This window comes from Hemitrygon akajei, chromosome 28 (assembly GCF_048418815.1).
Source record: "Hemitrygon akajei chromosome 28, sHemAka1.3, whole genome shotgun sequence".
Lineage (NCBI taxonomy): Eukaryota > Metazoa > Chordata > Chondrichthyes > Myliobatiformes > Dasyatidae > Hemitrygon > Hemitrygon akajei.
The window spans coordinates 18,249,491-18,274,189 of record NC_133151.1 but is presented as its reverse complement, the minus strand read 5'-3'; the positions used below and the strand labels follow the sequence as shown (position 1 = coordinate 18,274,189).

Below are 24,699 nucleotides of genomic sequence, written 5' to 3'. Positions count from 1 at the left end.
CCTCGTCGGGGGCGGGGGCGGGGGGGGAGATCCCCGCCACCCAGGCCGCGCCTGGTTCTTGGATTTAATGAGTATGCCCGTAAGAAAATGCACTTTTCCGGGGATACGCTCATGCCCGGGAGTCCTTGGGATTTTTGGAAACGGTGCTCTCTCCCCCACCCAAGGAAATTTAGTTTCATAGACGATAATGATCATATTTAATTCGAATTTGTTCGCTGGCTTGTAAATACGTGTATTTTGTGTACAGTACGATACTTAAGTGGGAATAAACTTTCTTTTGGGTGAAAAACATAAAAGGGTTAAAGTGAAGCGGGTTAAAGGGTCGGCACAACATTGTGGGCCGAAGGGCCTGCGCTGTGCGGTCAGGGCCTGGGATCCATCCGCCGAGGCGGAAGAGAGGTGGGGTGGTTCCGTTACACCATCTGTCATCTTGCAGGCATCGGGGGGAAAGGACTCCGGGTGAGTTTGCACAGCGCCGCAGAACAGATTGCGGGTGACATAATTGGGATTACGTGCTGTCCTGCAGACGGAGGGGTGGGGGTGGGGGAGAGAGGTGGGGGTGTGTGCCTTCCTTCTGTCCGGGCTCTGAATGAGTTAAGTGTTGCAAACAATACAATTGAATACGGCTGCCTTGACGTCCCCAGTCCCGTTCTCAGGGAGCTGGCGGTGGATCTGAGCCAAGGGATTCAGCAAAGAATAAACGCTCCCCTCCCGAACTGCAGAGTGGCAGGAACTCGAGAGACTGTCCGGATCAAAGTCCATCCTCACTGGGTAGCTGTGCACCAGGTAGTGTGTCTGTGTGTGTGTGTGTGTGTGTGTATGTGTATCTGATGTGTATCTGTCTGTGTGTGTGTGTGTATCTGTCTGTGTGTGTGAGTGAGTGAGTGTGTGTGTGTGAGTGTGGGGGGAGAAAGAGCGAGTGTGTGTGTCTGTCTGTCTTGTATCTGTGTGGGTCTCTGTGTGTGTGTGAGTGAGTGTGTGTGTGTGAGAGAGAGAGAGTGTGTGTTGTGTGTCTGTGTGTGGGAGAGAGTGTTACTGTGTGAGTGGGAGAGAGTATGTGTGTGTGTGTCACACTGTGGGAGAAAGTGTGTCTATGTGGTGAGTGTGAACACGTGTGTGTGTTTGTATGTGTGCAAAAGCGCTATTGTAAGTGAAGAGTTTAAAACTTGCCTTTCGGTATCTCTCACTGTGTAGCTGAGGCCTGAGCGATGTCTGGCCCACCCGACAGGCGCGATAGCGTATCACAACGAGAGCATCAGCAAGCCGGCTCCAGTTCCCGCTGGTGTCCTGTGAGGAGTCTGTACGCTCCCACTGGGAAAACGTACGGGTTAGCGGGTAATCGGTCACTTGGGTGTAATTGAGCGGCGAGGGCCCGTTGCAGTCACAGAGACGCACCGGTGAGGGTTAGTGACTTGTGGGCATCCTATATTGGTGCTGGAGGCGTGGCAGAACTTGCGGGCTGCTGCCAGAGCCGCCTCGGGACTGTGTTCGCCGTCGATGCGGGAGTCAGTGTCCGTGTCACAAATCCAGCTCTCCGAATTTACAAAGGATTCTGGACATCAAATCACTGGGGTTGCTCCGTGTAGAGAGACACGACTGAGGCAGGCTGTGTGGGTGGATGTGCACGTTAAACACCACCCCCGGGAGCGTGGGAGGACCGATAATGCCTTGGATAACTTGGAGGAGTGTGGGAAAAGTTTGCGAACAGCGGTGAACACTGAAACGAGTTCAGGGGTTGGCGTTAAATGAGAATGGGTATTGCTGCTCGGAAAAAAATATTCTCGTCCATTAGTGTATCCAGAATTGCTTTGATACAACTCCTCCCGCAGCGCTCCCTCCACACCCCCTCCCACAGCGTTCCCTCCTCACATCCTCCCACAGCGTTCCCTCCCAACCCCCTCCCACAGCGTCCCCTCCTCACATCCTCCCACAGCGTTCCCTCCTCACCCCCTCCCACAGCGTCCCCTCCTCACATCCTCCCACAGCGTTCCCTCCCAACCCCCTCCCACAGCGTCCCCCTCCTCACATCCTCCCACAGCGTTCCCTCCTCACCCCCTCCCACAGCGTCCCCTCCTCACATCCTCCCACAGCGTTCCCTCCCAACCCCCTCCCACAGCGTTCCCTCCCACCCCCTCCCACAGCGTTCCCTCCTCACATCCTCCCACAGCGTTCCCTCCCAACCCCCTCCCACAGCGTCCCCTCCTCACATCCTCCCACAGCGTCCCCTCCTCACCCCCTCCCACAGCGTCCCCCTCCTCACCCCCTCCCACAGCGTTCCCTCCTCACCCCCTCCCACAGTGTTCCCTCCCAACCCCCCTCCCACAGCGTCCCCTCCTCACATCCTCCCACAGCGTCCCCTCCTCACCCCCTCCCTCAGCGTTCCCTCCTCACCCCCTCCCACAACGTCCCCTCCTCACCCCCTCCCACAGCGTCCCCTCCTCACCCCCTCCCACAGAGTCCCCTCCTCACCCCCTCCCACAGCGTCCCCTCCTCACATCCTCCCACAGCGTCCCCCTCCCACAGCGTCCCCCTCCTCACCCCCTCCCACAACGTCCCCTCCTCACCCCCTCCCACAGCGTCCCCTCCTCACCCCCTCCCACAGCGTCCCCTCCTCACATCCTCCCACAGCGTCCCCTCCTCACCCCCTCCCACAACGTCCCCTCCTCACCCCCTCCCACAACGTCCCCTCCTCACCCCCTCCCACAGAGTCCCCTCCTCACCCCCTCCCACAGCGTCCCTCCTCAATCCTCCCACAGCGTCCCCTCCTCACCCCCTCCCACCCCCTCCACAGGTCCCTCTCACATCCTCACACAGCGTTCCCTCCTCACATCCTCCCACAGCGACCCCTCCTCACCCCCTCCCACAGCGTCCCTCCTCACATCCTCCCACAGCGTTCCCTCCCAACCCCCTCCCACAGCGTCCCCTCCTCACATCCTCCCACAGCGTTCCCTCCCAACCCCCTCCCACAGCGTTCCCTCCTCACCCCCTCCCACAGCGTTCCCTCCCAACCCCCTCCCACAGCGTTCCCTCCTCACCCCCTCCCACAGCGTCCCCTCCTCACATCCTCCCACAGCGTTCCCTCCCAACCCCCTCCCACAGCGTTCCCTCCTCACCCCCTCCCACAGCGTTCCCTCCCAACCCCCTCCCACAGCGTTCCCTCCTCACCCCCTCCCACAGCGTCCCCTCCTCACCCCCCTCCCACAGCGTCCCCTCCTCACATCCTCCCACAGCGTCCCCTCCTCATCCCCTCCCACAGCGTCCCCTCCTCACATCCTCCCACAGCGTTCCCTCCCAACTCCCTCCCACAGCGTTCCCTCCTCATCCCCTCCCACAGCGTTCCCTCCCAACCCCCTCCCACAGCGTTCCCTCCTCACCCCCTCCTTCAGCGTTTCCTCCTCACATCCTCCCACAGCGTTCCCTCCCAACCCCCCTCCCACAGCGTTCCCTCCTCACCCCCTCCCACAGCGTCCCCTCCTCACATCCTCCCTCCTCACCCCCTCCCACAGCGTTCCCTCCCAACCCCCTCCCACAGCGTTCCCTCCTCACCCCCTCCTTCAGCGTTTCCTCCTCACATCCTCCCACAGCGTTCCCTCCTCACCCCCTCCCACAGAGTCCCCTCCTCACCCCCTCCTTCAGCATTCCCTCCTCACCCCCCTCCTTCAGCATTCCCTCCTCACCCCCTCCCACAGCATTCCCTCCTCACCCCCTGCCACCCGCACTGCCTCCTCATCGCCCCTCCCACAGCATTCCCTCCTCACCCCCTGCCACCGCACTGCCTCCTCATCGCCCTTCCACAGTTCCCCCTACAGAGTGGTACTCTCTTCCCGCCGTCCCTCGCACTACGCGGCGCTCACATCCTCGCCGCGCCCTCCCCCTGCAGACGGTGCACTGGTCAGCCTCCGCCCCGCCCTGTCACAGGAGCGCAAAGGGCAAGCCCTTAACATTTCTGGGACAGATCTCAGCTCTGGTCCCTCCAGACGTCTGCAGACCAGAGGCTCGTCGCCCAGCCTTGGCAATGCTAATGGCATCCAAGTCCCGGCAGACATGGTGACCAAATGTTCCGTGGTTGGCTCAGGTTATAAACTCTCTGGCCTGTAAGAAAGTTCAAAGTAACTTTCTTATCAAAGTACTTATACGAGGGGCGATTGATGTCTGTGGCCTAAGGTAGGGGGAGATGAGTTATACAGCTCTCGTTACATGCGCATGCAGTTCAACTCTGAGTGATTATACAGACAGCTTGAAGGTAGAAGGAGATGAGTTATTAACTTCAAACCTTCTGCATAATCACTCAAAGAGTTGAACTGCACGTGCATGTAACGAGAGTTGTATAACTGATCCCCGTCTACCGCAGGCCATGAACTTATCAATCACCCCTGCCGTGGACACTTTCTGGAAGTCAAAGATCCGTATGCTCCCTGACCGCTGGACTAAGTGTGTACATGTAGGAGGGGACTATGTTGAAAAATAAATGTGGTCGGTTTTCTAAAATTGACTCTTTCTGCCTTAGGCCACGAACTTATCAATCACCCCTGGTATGTCACCCTGAAATCACAACAACCCCTGAGATCCATTTTCTTGAGGGCATACTCAGTAAATCCGGTGACCAAAGTGGGGTCAATGTAAGCCCGCACCAACAGGCGAGGTCAACGACCGGTGAGCGAAAGACATCAAAATGTGCGAATGCAAAAAGACGGTGTGGGAGGGGGTGAGGAGGGGACGCTGTGGGAGGGGGGTGAGGAGGGGAACGCTGTGGGAGGGGGTGAGGAGTGGACACTGTGGGAGGGGGTGAGGAGGGGACGCTGTGGGAGGGGGGTGAGGAGGGAATGCTGAGGGAGGGGGTGAGGAGGGAACGCTGTGGGAGGGGGTGTGAGGAGTGGACACTGTGGGAGGGGGGTGAGGAGGGAACGCTGTGGGAGGGGGTGAGGAGGGAACGCTGAGGGAGGGGGTGAGGAGGGGGATGCTGTGGGAGGGTGTGAGGAGGGAACGCTGAGGGAGGGGGTGGAGGAGGGGGACGCTGTGGGAGGGGGTGAGGAGGGGGATGCTGTGGGAGGGTGTGAGGAGGGAACGCTGAGGGAGGGGGTGAGGAGGGGACGCTGTGGGAGGGGGGTGAGGAGGGGGGATGCTGTGGGAGGGTGTGAGGAGGGGACGCTGAGGGAGGGGGTGAGGAGGGGACGCTGTGGGAGGGGGTGAGGAGGGGGACGCTGTGGGAGGGGGGTGAGGAGGGAACGCTGTGGGGAGGGGGGTGAGGAGGTGGACACTGTGGGAGGGGGTGAGGAGGGGACGCTGTGGGAGGGGGTGAGGAGGGAATGCTGAGGGAGGGGGTGAGGAGGGAACGCTGTGGGAGGGTGTGGAGGAGTGGACACTGTGGGAGGGGGGGTGAGGAGGGAACGCTGTGGGAGGGGGTGAGGAGGGAACGCTGAGGGAGGGGGTGAGGAGGGGATGCTGTGGGAGGGTGTGAGGAGGGAACGCTGAGGGAGGGGGTGAGGAGGGGACGCTGTGGGAGGGGGTGAGGAGGGGATGCTGTGGGAGGGTGTGAGGAGGGAACGCTGAGGGAGGGGTGAGGAGGGGACGCTGTGGGAGGGGGTGAGGAGGGGATGCTGTGGGAGGGTGTGAGGAGGGGACGCTGAGGGAGGGGGGTGAGGAGGGGGACGCTGTGGAGGGGGTGAGGAGGGGATGCTGTGGGAGGGGGTGAGAAGGGGATGCTGTGGGAGGGGGTGAGGAGGGAACGCTGAGGGAGGGGGTGAGGAGGGGACGCTGTGGGAGGGGGTGAGGAGGGGATGCTGTGGGAGGGGGTGAGAGGGGACGCTGAGGGAGGGGTGAGGAGGGGATGCTGTGGGAGGGTGTGAGGAGGGAACGCTGAAGGAGGGGGTGAGGAGGGGACGCTGTGGGAGGGGGTGAGGAGGGGATGCTGTGGGAGGGGGGTGAGGAGGGACGCTGAGGGAGGGGTGAGGAGGGGATGCTGTGGGAGGGTGTGAGGAGGGAACGCTGAGGGAGGGGGTGAGGAGGGGACGCTGTGGGAGGAGGGGAGGCTGTGGGAGGGGGTGAGGAGGGACACTGTGGGAGAGGGGAGGCTGTGGGAGGGGGTGAGGAGGGGATGCTGTGGGAGGGGTGTGAGGAGGGAACGCTGCGGGAGGGGGGTGAGGAGGGGACGCTGTGGGAGGGGGTGAGGAGGGGATGCTGTGGGAGGGTGTGAGGAGGGAACGCTGAGGGAGGGGGTGAGGAGGGGACGCTGAGGGAGGGGTGTGGAGGGAACGCTGTGGGAGGGTGTGAGGAGGGGACGCTGAGGGAGGGGGTGAGGAGGGGACGCTGTGGGAGGGGGTGAGGAGGGGGATGCTGTGGGAGGGTGTGAGGAGGGAACGCTGAGGGAGGGGGTGAGGAGGAGACGCTGAGGGAGGGGGTGAGGAGGGACGCTGTGGGAGGGGGTGAGGAGGGAACGCTGTGGGAGGGGGTGGAGGAGGGGATGCTGTGGGAGGGTGTGAGGAGGGGATGCTGTGGGAGGGGGGTGAGGAGGGAACGCTGTGGGAGGGGGTGAGGAGGGACGCTGTGGGAGGGGGTGAGGAGGGGAGGCTGTGGGAGGGTGTGAGGAGGGGACGCTGTGGGAGGGGGTGAGGAGGAACGCTGAAGGAGGGGGTGAGGAGGGGACGCTGTGGGGAGGGGGTGAGGAGGGGACGCTGTGGGAGGGGGTGAGGAGGGAATGCTGTGGGAGGGGGTGAGGAGGGGACGCTGTGGGAGGGGGTGAGGAGGGAACGCTGAAGGAGGGGGGTGAGGAGGGGATGCTGTGGGAGGGGGTGAGGAGGGAATGCTGTGGGAGGGGGTGAGGAGGGGACGCTGTGGGAGGGGGTGAGGAGGGAACGCTGAAGGAGGGGGTGAGGAGGGGACGCTGTGAGAGGGGGTGTAGAGGGAATGCTGAGGGAGGGGGTGAGGAGGGGACGCTGTGGGGAGGAGGGGAGGCTGTGGGAGGGGGTGAGGAGGGAACGCTGTGGAGGGGGGTGAGGAGGGAACGCTGAAGGAGGGGGTGAGGAGGGGACGCTGTGGGAGGGAGCGCTGTGGGGAGGGGGGTGAGGAGGGAACGCTGTGGGAGGGGTGTGGAGGGAGCGCTGTGGGAGGGGGTGAGGAGGGGACGCTGTGGGAGGGGGTGAGGAGGGAACACTGTGGGAGGGGGTGAGGAGGGAACGCTGTGGGAGGGGTGTGGAGGGAGCGCTGTGGGAGGGGGTGAGGAGGGGACGCTGTGGGAGGGGGTGTGGAGGGAACGCTGTGGGAGGAGGTGAAGAGGGAACGCTGTGGGAGGGGGTGAGGAGGGGACGCTGTGGGAGGGGGTGTGGAGGGAACGCTGTGGGAGGGGTGTGGAGGGAGCGCTGTGGGAGGGGGTGAGGAGTGGACGCTGTGGGAGGGGGTGTGGAGGGAACACTGTGGGAGGGGGTGAGGAGGGGGACGCTGTGGGGAGGGGGTGTGGAGGGAACGCTGTGGGAAGAGTTGTATCAAAGCAATACTGGGATACACTAAAGGACGAGAATATTTTTGTCGACCAGCAATACCCATTCTCATTTAATAAATAATCATAATGAATAATATTAATGAATAAATAAATATCAAGAACATGAGGTGAAGACTCCAAGACAGTGAGGTACAGGAGCCTCGGGACTCCCATCTCCAGGTTCAGGAACAGTTTGCTTGCTACCAAATGGATAACTTTGCCTCTTTAACCAGAGGGGGTAACTTCACTCGCCCCGTCACTAAACGGTTCCCACAGCCTCCGGACTCACTCTCGAGGACTCTTCATCTCATGTTCTCGATGTTTATTATTGTTTATTTTTTAATTTGCACAGTTTGTTGTCTTCTGCACTCTGGCTGATCTTTCATCGATTCTGTTGTGGTTACTGTTCTACAGATTTATTGAGTATGTCTGTAATAAAATGAATCTCAGGGTTGTTATGGTGACGTAGGTGTACTTTAATGATAAAACTGTTTGAACAGTTTGGTGTTGGGGCAGGTGAACTATTCCCCTCTGGGTTCAGGAGCCTGATGGTTGAGGGGGTAGTAACTGTTCCTGAACCTGGTGGTGCGAGTCCTGGGGCTCCTGTACCTCCTTCCCGATGGTTGAGGGGTAGTAACTGTTCCTGAACCTGGTGGTGCGAGTCCTGGGGCTCCTGTACCTCCTTCCCGATGGTTGAGGGGTAGTAACTGTTCCTGAACCTGGTGGTGCGAGTCCTGGGGCTCCTGTACCTCCTTCCCGATGGTTGAGGGGTAGTAACTGTTCCTGAACCTGGTGGTGCGAGTCCTGGGGCTCCTGTACCTCCTTCCCGATGGTTGAGGGGTAGTAACTGTTCCTGAACCTGGTGGTGCGAGTCCTGGGGCTCCTGTACCTCCTTCCCGATGGTTGAGGGGTAGTAACTGTTCCTGAACCTGGTGGTGCGAGTCCTGGGGCTCCTGTACCTCCTTCCTGATGGTTGAGGGGGTAGTAACTGTTCCTGAACCTGGTGGTGCGAGTCCTGGGGCTCCTGTACCTCCTTCCCGATGGTTGAGGGGGTAGTAACTGTTCCTGAACCTGTGGTGCGAGTCCTGGGGCTCCTGTACCTCCTTCCCGATGGTTGAGGGGATAGTAACTGTTCCTGAACCTGTGGTGCGAGTCCTGGGGCTCCTGTACCTCCTTCCTGATGGTTGAGGGGTAGTAACTGTTCCTGAACCTGGTGGTGCGAGTCCTGGGGCTCCTGTACCTCCTTCCTGATGGTTGAGGGGTAGTAACTGTTCCTGAACCTGGTGGTGCGAGTCCTGGGGCTCCTGTACCTCCTTCCCGATGGCAGCAGCGAGAAGAGAGCCTGGCCTGGGTGGTGGGGGTCCCTGGCGATGGACGCTGCTTTCCTGCGACAGCGCTCCGCGTAAATGTGCTCGGTGGTGGGGAGGGCTTCACCCGTGACGGATCGAGCTTCACTCAAACTCAGTATCAGCTGAATAAAATATCAGCCTCTCAATAAGCTGGGGGGTCGGGGTGAGGAGGGAGGAGAGCGCGGCGTGCAGAGGGAGGGGCGGTGAGGAGGGAGCCCGGGCTGTGGGAGGGGAGGGGAGGAGAGAGTGCCACGCTCTGGGAGGGGCAGCGAGGAGGGAGCACCGGACTCTGGGAGGGGCGGTGAGGAGGGAGTGCTTGAAACGTCAGTGACCTATTTCCCTCCATTGGACGCTGCCCGACCTGCTGAATTCCTCTATCTTCTGCCCGACGGGAGAGGGGAGAGGAGAGAATGCCCGGGGGGGGGGGGTCTTTGATTACACTGGGTGCTTCACTGAGACGGTGAGGAGTGTAGACAGAGTCCGCGGAGGGGAGGCTGGTTTCCCTGACTCTCCGTGGTCTCTCTCGGTCACAGGCAGAGCGGTTCCCGTACCGAGCCGGGATTATCCGGAGGGGACGCTGTCTGTGCTGTGTCGATAATGATTGTTGAGTGAAAGATCGGGAGGTCTCGCCGCTGACATGAACTAGGCGGGGCTGAGCAGACAAACGAACGCTGGCGTGTCTCAAAGGCTTCCCAGGGATTAACAGTTCCCTCACCACCCACTCTGCGGACCAACAGCTCTCCGCTCGGGTCGTGGGGGGGGGGGGGGGGTGGTGTTATCTTCACATCCTGTTGAACTCTTCAAGCTCCTCGAGAAACGGTTTCTTTCCCAGCAGGACAGTCCCGGCAGCTGAATCCTGTCATTACCCACAGACAGACTGCCTCCGCTAGACATCTGCCCTGGCAGACACGCCTTCAGAATGGGAAACCACAGCACAGAAACAGGCCGTTCGGCCCCTCTAATCCAGGGTCAAATCGGAATCAAGTTTAACATCACTGGCATATGTTGTGAATCCACCCCACACCTTTTTATTCTGGTGTCCCCCCCCCCCCCTCCCTTCTCAGTCCTGGTGAAGGGTCTCGGCCCGAAACGTCGACTGTTCATCCCCCTCCCTAGATGCTGCCCGGCCCGCTGAGTTCCTCCAGCGTTTGGCGAGTGTTGCCCTGGATTTCCGGCATTTGCAGACTTCCTGGTGCGCTGCTGCCACAAGAGCGACACATTTCACAGCAGAGTCGCTCAGAGGCCACGTTATTGGGGGCCTCCTGCGCCTAACAAAGAGGCCGCTGAGTGTGTGTTCATGGTCGTCCGCTGCTGTGGCCCGTCCACTTCAAGGTCCGGCCTGTTGTGCGTTCAGAGATGCTCTTCTGCACACCACTGTTGTAACGTGTGGTTATTTGAGTTACTGTCGCCTTCATGTCAGCTTGACCCAGTCTGGCCAATCTCCCCCGACCTCTCTCATTAACCAGGCGTTTTCGCCCACACTGGGTATTATTTGTTTTTCACATCATTCTCTGTAACTCTAGAGACGGTTGTGCATGAAAATCCCAGGAGATCGGCAGTTTCTGAGATACTCAAACCACCCCATCTGGCACCAACAATCATTCCAGGGTCAAAATCACTCAGATCACATTTCTCCCCCCGTTCTGGCGTTTGGTCTGAACAACAACTGAGCCTCTTGACCGTGTCGGCGTGCTTTTATGCACCAAGTTGCTGCCACGCGATTGGCTGATTAGATACCTGCATTCACGAGCTGGTGTAAAGGCGGACCTAACAGGGTGTATGTCAGTGACACTTGTACACCTGCGCGTGAATGCAAATATCTGGCATAGGGGTCAGAGTAACTCTGTTAGCGTGTAAGTTCTCGCCATTGTCCATAGTGTGTTTGCACGTTCTCCCCATAAACGCGTGTTTCCCCCAATTTCCTCCAGTTTCCTCCAAAGGCATAAGGTTGTAATGTTGGGGCTTTGCAAGGCCCTGGTGTGGCCTCACTTGGAGTATTGTGAACAGTTTTGGGACCCTTATCTAAGAAAGGATGTGCTGACATTGGAGAGGGTTCGAAGGAGGCTCACAAAATTGATTCCAGGATTGAATGGCTTGTCATATGAAGAGCGTTTGATGGCTCCGGGCCTGTATTCACTAGAGTTCAGAAGAATGTGGGGGGATTACGTTGAAACCTATCAAACGGTGAAAGGTCTTGATAGAGTGGATGTGGAGAGGATGTTTCCTATAGTGGGGGAGTCTAGGACCAGAGGACACAGATAGAGTGGATGTGGAGAGGATGTTTCCTATAGTGGGGGATCTAGGACCAGAGGACACAGATAGTGTGGATGTGGAGAGGATGTTTCCCATGGTGGGGGAGTCTAGGACCAGAGGACACAGATAGAGTGGATGTGGAGAGGATGTTTCCCATGGTGGGGGAGTCTAGGACCAGAGGACACAGATAGAGTGGATGTGGAGAGGATGTTTCCCATGGTGGAGGAGTCTAGGACCAGAGGACACAGATAGAGTGGATGTGGAGAGGATGTTTCCCATGGTGGGGGAGTCTAGGACCAGAGGACACAGATAGAGTGGATGTGGAGAGGATGTTTCCCATGGTGGAGGAGTCTAGGACCAGAGGACACAGATAGTGTGGATGTGGAGAGGATGTTTCCCATGGTGGGGGAGTCTAGGACCAGAGGACACAGATAGAGTGGATGTGGAGAGGATGTTTCCCATGGTGGGGGAGTCTAGGACCAGAGGACACAGATAGAGTGGATGTGGAGAGGATGTTTCCCATGGTGGAGGAGTCTAGGACCAGAGGACACAGATAGTGTGGATGTGGAGAGGATGTTTCCCATGGTGGGGGAGTCTAGGACCAGAGGACACAGATAGAGTGGATGTGGAGAGGATGTTTCCCATGGTGGGGGAGTCTAGGACCAGAGGACACAGATAGAGTGGATGCGGAGAGGATGTTTCCTATAGTGGGGGAGTCTAGGACCAGAGGACACAGATAGAGTGGATGTGGAGAGGATGTTTCCTATAGTGGGGGAGTCTAGGACCAGAGGACACAGATAGAGTGGATGTGGAGAGGATGTTTCCTATAGTGGGGGAGTCTAGGACCAGAGGGCACAGATAGAGTGGATGTGGAGAGGATGTTTCCTATAGTGGGGGAGTCTAGGACCAGAGGGTACAGATGGAGTGGATGTGGAGAGGATGTTTCCTATAGTGGGGGAGTCTAGGACCAGAGGGTACAGATGGAGTGGATGTGGAGAGGATGTTTCCTATGGTGGGGGAGTCGTAAGATCGGAGGACGCAGCCTCAGAATAGAACGGAGATGAGGAGGGATTTCTTTAGCCAGAGGGCAGTGAATCTGTGGAATTCATTGCCACAGGCGGCTGTGGAGGCTGAGTCATCGGGTATATTTAAAGCAGAGGTCAACAGGTTCTTGATTGGTCGGGGCATGAAGGGATACAGGGAGAAGGCAGGAGATCGGGGCTGAGGGGGAAAATGGATCAGCCACGATGAAATGATGGGGTAGACTTGATGGGCTGAGTGGCCTAATTCTGCTCCTGTGTCTCATGGCCTTAAGATTGTTAGGGCAATTTGACACGTGGGTGTCATTGGTGCTTTTTGGGCCGGATGGGCCTGTTTCTGTGTTGTAACCGGATTCTGATTCAGGGTGGTGTGGTGGCAGGTCTGATGGGGGAATTTCAGAGACACGAGTGTGCCGGGAGTGGAGGGATGTGGACATGGTATGGGCCGAAGGGATTTCGTTTAGTTAGGCGTTTATTATTGTCAGCATTTAGTTAGGGCGATCGTTACCAAGTTAACTAGTTTGGACTGCAAGGAAAATATAATGGGGCTAGAATGTAGACCAGTACAGGCCCTTCGGCCCGCTCCAATCTAACCCTTCCCTCCTACATAACCCTCCATTGTTCTATCATCCATGTGGCTATCTAAGATTCTCTTAAATGTCCCTAATGTACCTGCCTCTCTCACCACCCCGGGCAGGGCATTCCACACACACACACACTCACACACAGACAGACAGACAGACACACACACACACACACACACAGACACTCACTCACACACAGACACACACACACACACACACAGACACACACACACACTCACACACACAGACAGACACACACACACACACACACACTAACACACACACACACACACACACACACAGAGTTAAAAAACCTACCCCTGACTCCTCCCATTTCTTTCCTTCAATCGCCGTGAAATTGCACCTTGTATTAGCCATTTCTGCCCGGGGAGAAAGGCATGCGGGGGTGTCTTTAAAGATTAGCTTTATTGTTTGTCGCGTGTACATTGAAACCCCCCGACGGCGGTCCGAGGACTTGCTGGGGGCAGCCCGCAAGTGCCCGCAACTCACTATCCCTGACCCCTGCGCCTTTGGAATGAGGGAGGAAACGGGGCATGGGAGGGAAACCTCGGTCGCGGAGAGGACAGCTAGAGTGAGCCCAGCTCGCTGGCCACTTCGCTAGCGTAGAGGGGTATCGACAGGGTAACTACAAGCGGCCTTTTTTTCCACTGAGGCTGGGGTGGGGACTGCGACTAGAGGTCGTAGGCTCAGGGAGGAGGCAGAAATATTTAAGGGGAAATTCACTGGCCCATTGATGGTCCCGAGCTGACGGAGGAGGGTTTGGCAATGGGGTCTGGATGGCTACGGTCCAGGTGCGGGTAGATGGGCTGAAGGGTCTGATTCGGTGCTGGAGTGCGCCGTGACAACGGACACACTTGTTGGTCTGTCATGAAGCTGGAATATCGAACAGTCCCGAGCGGTTCCAGATAAGCAGACATTCCGTCTCAGGGACAGATCATAACGAGATGACATCCATCGTACACCCTGTACCTCCAACGCAGACGGCTAAATACTGGCAGCTTCTGCAATGTTCCCGATTGTCAACTGCATTTATTTTTTTAATGAAAAGATTAACGAGGTGTGCTGAAACAAAATAATCTGGCTGAAGATTATGAACTGCACGGTGGACGGCTGAGAGAGGAGGGGGGTTAGTAAACCCCCCGTCCCGTAAAAACCCAGAGCCAAAGAAACAACAGCTGAAGCTCCAGGGCCCTCATCACCGGGACAGGCAGGACCTTGGCCGGACGGCCTGAGGCGAGAGCCCCAAGACCGTGGAAGCCGCGGGGCTGATCGACCCTCTACCGCCGCGACCTCGAATCGGACGCCAGGAAGATGGAGTACACCCGGGGACGACTTGAAAGAGCGGCCCGGGGCAGAGGACTCTAGCGAGCTGCTGTCGGCGGCCTGGGCCCCAGCAGAAGAAGGAAAAGGGCAGAGAATAACTGTCGAGTAACAAGTGCGATCCGAATTCCGAGATTCCCAAACACTGTGATGGTGAGTGAGGCCATTCGTCCCATCGGGTTCATGCTGGCCCCCAGCAGTTCATGACTAATTTCCTCCCCTCAGATCATCAGAATTAGGTTTGTGATCTCTGACGTACACTGAGTGGCCACTTTATTAGGTACACCCGCTCGTTAACGCCAAATATCTAATCAGCCAATCACGTGGCAGCAACTCGGTGCGTCAAAGCCTGAGGACCACGGTCAAGAGTTCAGTTGTGTTCAGACCGAACATCAGAACGGGGGGGGGGGGGGGGGAGAAATGTGATCTGAGTGACTTTGACGGTGGAGTGATTGTTGGTGCCAGATGGGGCGGTTTGAGTATCTCTATCTCAGAAACTGCTGATCTGGGATTTTCAGGCACCACAGTCTCTAGTTTACAGAGAACGGTGTGAAAAACAGGAAAAAAACATCCAGTGAGCGGCAGTTCTGTGGGTGAAAACGCTCCCGTTAATGAGAGAGATCAGATAAGAACGGCCAGACTGGGTCAAGCTGACGGGAAGGCGACAGTAACTCAAATAACAACAGCGGGGTGCAGAAGAGCTTCTCTGAACGCACAACACGTCCGAACCGTGAAGTGGACGGGCTGCCGCAGCGGAAGGCCACAAACGTACATTCGTTGGCCACTTTATTGGGCACAGGAGGCCGCTGGGTGCAAGTTGTGAGGGGGAGATGGCGGGACTTTAGTTCAGACGAGTGTGTGGGTTGTGCAGTTTGGAAAATCAGATGAAGTTAGGACAATTCACGGTGAACGGTGGGCCCTGAGGGGTGTGGTGGAACGGAGGTGTCTTGGTCTATAAGCTAGCTTGTTTGTTTATGTTTAGAGATACAGCGGGCGGGGGTGGGGAGGGGAACAGGCCCTCCCGGCCCAACCAGCAACCCACCTTTTTAACCCTTGCCTAATCACGGGACAGCGTACACTGACCAAACTAACCTGTTGGCTTTGAACTGTGGGAGGAAACCCGTGCGGTTTACAGTCGGTCCCGGAACGAAGCTCCGACATCCCGACCTGTAATAATGTGTTTTTTTATTATCGTGTTCTTTATCTTATTGTGTGTGTGTGTTGTGTGTGGGGGGGGGGGTGCACTGCATATCGGATCCGGAGTAACGATTATATCGTCTTCCTTTACACTTGTGAGGTGGAAATGGTTTTAAACAAGCTTGAAGCTTTAAATTTGCCCGCGACAGGTACAGCAAGGGTTAACTTCCCCTCCCGATGATCATTGTTGGTTTCAGACTGTCAGACCTGGCAGGGACTGGTTTTTTTTATATATGTAATCTTATCATTTCGTAGTAGAGGATTGGCCCCGGGGCGGTTAAGAGGAAGTGTGTTTGCAACATCGCCGGGCGAGGTGAGGAAACTTCAGCGGAGCGCGGCCGCCTGCTTTCTGTCACAGCCTAGGCTGTCGTGGGGGAGTCGGCCGCCCCTCCCTGGATCAGCGCGGTCACCTGGACTGAGCTGACCCCGGCCCCTGGCGTCAGCCATGTGCTCGGCGCTAGCGGGCGGCTATTAGTCTCACCAACAACGGGCGCTCCCCCCGGAACGCCACCGTCACACACCCAGCGGGTCGGAGAAGGAGTTAACCTGCCCCCAGCCCACCCCAGCCCCCGAGCAAACGGACGCGGGTGCTGGTACGTACAAAGAGGGGTCGGGTGTTGCGGGGCGATGAACCAACAGTGGGAGGCCGTCCCGGGCGGGCGCGGGGTGAGAAAAAAAGTGACAGGTGGGGTTCAACTTGCCGGAAGTTGGGGCATAGAACTGTGTACCGCGCAGGGACAGGCCCTTCGGCCCGCAATGTTGTACCAAACCGGTTAAAATGTAATTCACAGCCCCACCCCCACCCCCAAAATGAATCCCTCCCCCCCCCACACACACACACACACATATCCCTCCATCTCCCTCACATTCATGTGCCTGTCCAAACGGCTCTTAAAAACCTCTAATGAATTTGCCTCCACCACCACACCAGGCATCCACGACTCTCTGGGTAAAAAACTTACCCCTCACGTCCCCTCTCGCCTTCAATGCCTCTGCCCTCTACTAGACATTTCTGCCCTGGGGAAACAGATACTCCCTGTCCACTCTATCAAATGCCTCTCATAATCTTATAACCCTCGATCAGATCTGCCCTCAGCCCAGAGAAGAACGAGCCGGGTTTGTCCGGCCTCTCGTGGTAGCAACAGGCCCTCTGAACCGGGCAGCGTCCCGGTGACCCTCTTCTGCCCCCTCTCCGAAGCCTCGACGTCCCCCCCATGTAGTGGGGCGACCAGAACTTTACCCAATCCTCCAGACGTGGCCTGACCCGAGTGAGCATACTCATTCGGAGAGTTCCAGAAGATGTGACGGTGTTGAGTTTGTCTGCCGTGAAGTTCTACACTGGAGTGGAGACCTTCTACCCGATCCGATTATAAATAGCGTAAATACCCAAACTTCAAAAACTAGTTCACTTCCCTGTTTACCCCTCCATGGTGAGTTCGGCTCCCGATACCCATTTATTTGAGTGGCGAGTCCCTCCTCGCTACCAAGGAGAAGATTTTTTCCAGCGAAGAAAGTAACTGAAAACGCAGTTCATTTATGTTCAGTTACTTACTCCCCGTTACCCCCGCTGGCGTTTGGGGCAGCGATGAAGGTCCTCCATCTCTGTCGGTGTTCAGGGTTTCCTCCGTCGTGTCGGTAGCTTTTCCACCACCGTCAGTCACCCGAGTCCCGGGTGGAGACTCGGGAAAACCGTCACACTCCGACGGAGAAAGAATCTTCATTTCCGTAACACCAGTCGGGGTTGTTAGCCCCGAGCTGCGCCCCCCCCCCCACCCTACCCTCCCACCTGTTTGGCCTGGGTGACCCTTCAGAGAGCCAAAGCGTAAAGACCCTGGCTCCAGCCAGCACGGCCCTCCGGGTCGTAGCCTGCCAAACCCATGGCAAGATTGTGGTCCACTTGGAGGTCAGCGATACACGTTTAAATCCAAACAACATTCTTAAAACACGTCTAAGACTCACAGAGGATTTCTATCTTAAACATTTCCAGATTGCGAACCGTTTCTAAGAAACGAAGCATTTCTAAGACCATTTTTCAATCACGAAGCACAAAGCGTTTCTAAAACCCAGGCACAATTCCTATAAACTAAAAAGATATACCAACGATACGATGAATGAATCGTCCACTGCAAATATCGAAGCCAGAGGAACGGGCTCTACTCCACCCCGTGTTTCTTTCACGTTTCTTCACGTTCCGATTCCCATCCTTAATAAGTCCGAGCTGCTCTCCACATTCATAACCTTGTTCTGTTATTTGGCTGATTCACAAGTACATGATATTTCCTCGGATACCCATTTTAGACAAACAATCTAAAAGCTTTTTGGAGACACAGTTCTCAGCTGACCGCCGTTAACGCTGTAAAACTAACTTCCTTGAGTGTATAATAGGCTGTACGTTCTTGATTAATCAGGGTAAGAAGGCAGGAGAATGGGGGTCGAGAGGGATAATAAATCAGCACATGATGGAATGGCAGAGCCGACTCGATGGGCTGAATGGCCTAATTCTTGCTCCTATGAAACATAGATTGCTGTGTGATTCCAACACTGTGTGGAAGTTCTGGGCATTCTCTAGAGTAGGTTACATGGTCGGTACATCATTGTGGGCGAAGGGCCTGTAATTAACTGTAGATTTCTGTGTTCTATGTCTCACAGTCAAAGTAAAAAAAGTTGGAAGTATTTATTAGGTCAGGCAGCTTCTGTGGAGAGAGGAACAGTCTGAGTTTCTGGATGATGAATTCATCTGGCGATCATTGATACTAATTCTTCTCCCACAATCAGGTTCGATATACTGAGGTGTGTTGTGAAATTCTGGAGCAACTGAGCAGGCCAGGCAGCATCTATGGGAAAGAGTAAACAGTCGACGTTTCGGGCCGAGGACCCTCCATCGGGACTCAGCTGTCCTGATGAAGGGTCGCTGTCTGAAACGTCGACTGTTTACCCACTTCCATAGGTGCTGCCTGATCTGCTGAATTCCTCCAGCACTTTGTGCGTGTCGCTCTGGGTTTCCAGCATTTGCAGAATCTCTCGTATCAGGATTACCGCTGCCTATAAGAAGTTTATACGTTCTCCCTGCAACCACTGGGATTTCCTCCCGGGTGCTCCGGTTTTCCTCCCACATTGACCTGCCGGTTGGTGGGTTAGTTGGTCCTGTGATCGGGCTAGGGTTAAGTTGGGGGGATTTCTGGGCGGCCCAGCCCCTGATGGAGTTGACTGAGTTTGGTCTTATTTCAGATCTCTGTAGCAGGCAATGAGTGTCAGGGTGAGATGCGCCTCTACCAAAGGAGGTGTGAGGTGTTCCTTCCCTCCGCTAGCCTGCGGGTCACCCTTGGGCAAGGGGTAGCACCTGCTTAGCCCCCGATCAGGGTCACGTGAAGCCATGGGAGCAGGTGTGTGGACGGTCGTACGAGCAGCCGGTGCAGATCACGAGTCCCGGTTCTGCGACCGCTGACGCCAGACAATCTCTGAAGAATGTTGATCATGGCCGCGGGGTCACCCATCTTGTAAAGGCAAAGCCCTACAATAGAAATAATTCGCCAATCATGGTCACGGTCATTGAAGGGAAAATCCTACACAAGGGGAGCGGGTTCAGCCCAGTCCGTCACGGGTAAAGCCCTCCCCACCATTGAGCACATCAACATTTGTACATGAAACACTGTCGTAGGAAAGCAGCGTCCATCACCAGGGATCCCCACCACCCAGGCCCTGCTCTCTTCTCGCTGCTGCCATCAGGGAGAAGGTACAGGAGCCTCAGGACCCCGCACCCCACCCGGGTTCAGAACAGTTACTACCCCTCAATTATCAGGCTCTTGAACAAAAGGGGATAACGTCACTCACTGGCCCATCCATTGAGGTGTTCCCACAACCAGTGATCTCACTTTAAGGACTCTTTATCTCATGTTCTCGTTATTTGTTGCTATTTATTTATATTTGCGTTTACCACAGTTTGTTGTCTTCTGCACTCCGGTTGATCTTTCGTTGATCCTGTTATTATTCTATAGATTTGCTGAGTCGCCCGACAGGGAAATGATCTTAGGGTTGTATGTGGTGAGATATATCTACAGGGTCTTTTAAGAGGCTCCTGGACAGGTACACGGAGCTTAGAAATAGAGGGCTATGGGTAACCCTAGGTAATTTCTCAGGTAGGGACATGTTCAGCACAGCTTTGTGGGCCGAAGGGCCTGTATTGTGCTGTAGGTTTTCTATGTTTCTACTTTAATAACAGGGGCTTAAATTTCGTCCATACCGCTCTCCCCCCCCCCCCCCCACCCAGTGTGCATGGGGAATAAAACGAGATTAAAATACTTGCATGCACTAGATGGGCCGATGGGCCTGCTTCGGTGCTGTTAACTCGAGGGAATCTTGGACAGAGAAGTGGCAGATGGATTACAGTGTTTGGAAGTGTGTGGTCTTGCACTTTGGTAGAAGGATTAAAAGCGTAGACTATTTTCTAAACGGACGAGAAAATAAAAAATACTGAGGTGCGAAGGGACTTGGGGAGTCCTTGTGCAGGATTCCCTGAAGGTCAACTTGCAGGTCGGGTCGGTGGTGAGGAAGGCAAATGCGATGTTAGCATTCGTTTCAAGAGGACTGGAATATAGAAGTGAGAATGTGACGTTGAGGCTTTATAAAGCACTGGTGAGGCTCACGTGAGGTATCGGGAGCAGTTTTGGGCCCCCTTATGTAAGGAAAGGATGTGCTGACATTAGAGAGGGTTCAAAAAATTATTCCAGGATTGAAAGGCTTGTCATAAGAGGCTCCGGGCCTGTCCTGGCTGGTACTCTGAAGAATGAGGGTGGATCTTGTTGAAACCTATCGGATGTTGAAAGGCCTCGATAGAGTCTAGGACCAGAGGACACAGATAGAGTGGATGTGGAGAGGATGTTTCCTGTAGTGGGGGAGTCTAGGACCAGAGGACACAGATAGAGTGTATGTGGAGAGGATGTTTCCTATAGTGGGGGAGTCTAGGACCAGAGGACACAGAGGTGGGATGTGGGAGGATGTTTCCTGTAGTGGGGGAGTCTGGGACCAGAGGACACAGATAGAGGTGGATGTGGAGAGGATTTTTTCCTGTAGTGGGGGGAGTCTAGGACCAGAGGACACAGATAGAGTGGATGTGGAGAGGATTGTTTCCCGTGGTGGGGGAGTCTGGGACCAGAGGACACAGATAGAGTGGATGTGGAGAGGGATGTTTCCTATAGTGGGGAGTCTAGGACCCAGAGGACACAGATAGAGTGGATTGTGGAGAGGATGTTTCCTATAGTGGGGGGAGTCTAGGACCAGAGGACACAGATAGAGTGGATGTGGAGAGGATGTTTCCTATAGTGGGGGGAGTCTTGGACCAGAGGACACAGATAGAGTGGATGTGGAGAGGATGTTTCCTATAGTGGGGGAGTCTAGGACCAGAGGACACAGATAGAGTGGATGTGGAGAGGATGTTTCTATAGTGGGGGAGTATAGGACCAGAGGACACAGATAGAGTGGATGTGGAGAGGATGTTTCCTATAGTGGGGGAGTCTGGGACCAGAGGACACAGATAAGAGTGGATATGAGAGGATTGTTTCCTATAGTGGGGGAGTCTAGGACCAGAGGACACAGATAGAGTGGATGTGGAGAGGATGTTTCCTATAGTGGGGGAGTCTGGGACCAGAGGACACAGATAAGAGTGGATATGGAGGAGGATGTTTCCTATAGTGGGGGAGTCTAGGACCAGAGGACACAGATAGAGTGGATGTGGAGAGGATGTTCCCTATAGTGGGGGAGTCTAGGAACAGAGGACACAGATAGAGTGGATGTGGAGAGGATGTTTCCCATGGTGGGAGAGTCTAGGACCAGAGGACACAGATAGAGTGGATGTGGAGAGGATGTTTCCTATAGTGGGGAAGTCTAGGACCAGAGGACACAGATAGAGTGGATGTGGAGAGGATGTTTCCCATGGTGGGAGAGTCTAGGACCAGAGAACACAGATAGAGTGGATGTGGAGAGGATGTTTCCTATAGTGGGGGAGTCTAGGACCAGAGGACACAGATAGAGTGGATGTGGAGAGGATGTTTCCTATAGTGGGGGAGTCTAGGACCAGAGGACACAGATAGAGTGGATGTGGAGAGGATGTTTCCTATAGTGGGGGAGTCTAGGACCAGAGGACACAGATAGAGTGGATGTGGAGAGGATGTTTCCTATAGTGGGGGAGTCTAGGACCAGAGAACACAGATAGAGTGGATGTGGAGAGGATGTTTCCTATAGTGGGGGAGTCTAGGACCAGAGGACACAGATAGAGTGGATGTGGAGAGGATGTTTCCTATAGTGGTGGAGTCTAGGACCAGAGGACACAGATAAGAGTGGATGTGGAGAGGATGTTTCCTATAGTGGGGGAGTCTAGGACCAGAGGACACAGATAGAGTGGATGTGGAGAGGATGTTTCCTGTAGTGGGGGAGTCTAGGACCAGAGGGTACAGATAGAGTGGATGTGGAGAGGATGTTTCCTATAGTGGGGGAGTCTAGGACCAGAGGACACAGATAGAGTGGATGTGGAGAGGATGTTTCCTATAGTGGTGGAGTCTAGGACCAGAGGGCACAGATAGAGTGGATGTGGAGAGGATGTTTCCTGTAGTGGGGGAGTCTAGGACCAGAGGACACAGATAGATTGGATGTGGAGAGGATGTTTCCTATATTGGGGGAGTCTAGGACCAGAGGGTACAGATAGAGTGGATGTGGAGAGGATGTTTCCTATAGTGGGGGAGTCTAGGACCAGAGGACACAGATAGAGTGGATGTGGAGAGGATGTTTCCTACAGTGGGGGAGTCTAGGACCAGAGGACACAGTTAGAGTGGATGTGGAGAGGATGTTTCCTATAGTGGGGGAGTCTAGGACCAGAGGACACAGATAGAGTGGATGTGGAGAGGATGTTTCCTATAGTGGTGGAGTCTAGGACCAGAGGGCACAGATAGAGTGGATGTGGAGAGGATGTTTCCTGTAGTGGGGAGTCTAGGAACAGAGGACACAGATAGAGTGGATGTGGAGAGGATGTTTCCTGTAGTGGGGGAGTCTAGGACCAGAGGACACAGATAGAGTGGATGTGGAGAGGATGTTTCCTATAGTGGGGGAGTCTAGGACCAGAGGACACAGATAGAGTGGATGTGGAGAGGATGTTTCCTATAGTGGTGGAGTCTAGGACCAGAGGGCACAGATAGAGTGGATGTGGAGAGGATGTTTCCTGTAGTGGGGGAGTCTAGGACCAGAGGACACAGATAGAGTGGATGTGGAGAGGATGTTTCCTATAGTGGGGGAGTCTAGGACCAGAGAACACAGATAGAGTGGATGTGGAGAGGATGTTTCCTATAGTGGGGGAGTCTAGGACCAGAGGACACAGATAGAGTGGATGTGGAGAGGATGTTTCCTATAGTGGTGGAGTCTAGGACCAGAGGGCACAGATAGAGTGGATGTGGAGAGGATGTTTCCTGTAGAGGGGGAGTCTAGGACCAGAGGACACAGATAGATTGGATGTGGAGAGGATGTTTCCTACAGTGGGGGAGTCTAGGACCAGAGGACACAGATAGAGTGGATGTGGAGAGGATGTTTCCTATAGTGGGGGAGTCTAGGACCAGAGGACACAGATAGAGTGGATGTGGAGAGGATGTTTCCTATAGTGGTGGAGTCTAGGACCAGAGGGCACAGATAGAGTGGATGTGGAGAGGATGTTTCCTGTAGTGGGGGAGTCTAGGACCAGAGGACACAGATAGATTGGATGTGGAGAGGATGTTTCCTATATTGGGGGAGTCTAGGACCAGAGGGTACAGATAGAGTGGATGTGGAGAGGATGTTTCCTATAGTGTGGGAGTCTAGGACCAGAGGACACAGATAGAGTGGATGTGGAGAGGATGTTTCCTACAGTGGGGGAGTCTAGGACCAGAGGACACAGATAGAGTGGATGTGGAGAGGTTGATAAGAGTCTTGACTGGTCAGAGCATGAAGGGATACGGGGAGAAGGCAGGAGATTGGAGCTGAGAGGGAAAATGGATCAGCCATGATGAAGTGGTGGGGTAGTCTCGATGAGCTGAATGGCCTAATTCTGCTCCTATACCTTATGGGGTTTATATGTCATGACACTCGCTTAGCAGCAGCAGTCTGTTGCAATACATAAAGATTAAAATGTTCTAAATTACCATACAAAATATATATTTAAAAATTAAATAAGAAATGCAAAGAGAGAGAGAAAAAGAAATAAAAATGTAGTGAGAAGGTGTTTTTCCTCATTTTTTTTCTCCAGTCCTGTCAAAGGCCCGAAACGTCGACTGTTCACTCTCTTCCACAGATGCTGCCGGGGCCTGCTGAGTTCCTCCAGCATTTTGTGTGTGTTGCTCTGGATTTCCAGCATCTGCAGATTTTCTCTTGTTAGTGAGGTATAAATGTGTGTGTGTGTGTGTGTGTATAGCTAAATTAATTAAGTAGTGCAAAAACAGATATTAAAAAGCAGTGAGGTCAGTTTCACGGGTCCAACGTCCGTTCAGGAATTGGGTGGCAGAGGGGAAGAAGCTGTCCCCGAATCGCTGAGAGTGTGTGTGTGTGTCTTCAGCTCTGCTGCAAAAGGGTTGGGCGGGGGGGTCTAGTAACCCTTTTAAAAACAAAACTCAGAGCTTCAGAAACCACACAGATCCCATCCCTGGGATCTTGGCCTAGGAGACTCATAAAGTCCTGCCGGAAAAGTGGTAGCCAGCGGGGCCCATCGATCTGCTCTTGGCCCAGGACAGGGGACCCTGGCGACCTGCCGGCCTGGTCTGTGCCCCCGTGGTAGTGGTGGGCTTACGAAGAAGAAAACGTTGTGCCTTCTGCTTCCGGGGGGAGCCCCACGCTTTTTTTTTGGTGGGGTGGGGTGGTAGTTATTAGTTGGTGTCCCAGAGTGTTGAAGAAAAAGCAGTAAAGAAGAGTTCTCTGAAATGATTCTCCCGACCAATATTAGTTGCTCAACAGGACTGAGGTAGTCTCGCCACCGGTTCGCGGCTGGGGCGAAGGCCAAACCGCCCCAATTAAGTTCCTTTATTGAGGCAGCAGCTCTCCGAAGTTCCCGGTGTGATAGATGCTCCCTTTGGAAAGGAAATCTGTGAAATCTGTGGCCGTGCCGCATCAGTTAGCGCAGTAAAGAAAGAAATTATAAAGTAAAGAAATACACTCGGGTCCCTCCAGTACCTAATGGCGTGCCGACTGAGTGTATATTCACAGTCTTCCGCTGCTGTAGCCCGTCCACTTCAAGCTTCAGCGTGTTGTGCGTTCAGAGACGATCTTCTGCACCCCACTGTTGTAACGTTGAGTTACTGTCACCTTCCTGTCAGCTCGAACCAGTCTGGCCATTCTCCTCCGACCTCTCTCACTAACGAAGCGATTTCACCCACAGAACTGCCGCTCGCTGGATGGTTTCTGTTTTTCACACCATTCTCTGTAAACTAGAGACGCTTGTGCATGAAAATCCCAGA

The 24,699-nt window shown here is 55.1% G+C and overlaps 1 protein-coding gene across 9 annotated transcripts in view; it reads left to right on the top strand.

The window, feature by feature from the left end:
• The first annotated feature begins 570 nt into the window (after positions 1-570).
• Positions 571-24,699, top strand: part of LOC140717729 (cdc42 effector protein 2-like) — a 35,537-nt gene continuing 11,408 nt past the window's right edge. Inside the window, exons 1-2 of one of the 9 annotated variants that reach the window (XM_073031420.1) lie at positions 571-786; positions 1,195-1,321. In XM_073031420.1, coding sequence (XP_072887521.1) covers positions 1,209-1,321 — 113 coding nt within the window. In that variant the 5' untranslated portion in view covers positions 571-786; positions 1,195-1,208. The other 8 variants (XM_073031421.1, XM_073031422.1, XM_073031425.1 and 5 more) reach the window with 8 other exon arrangements.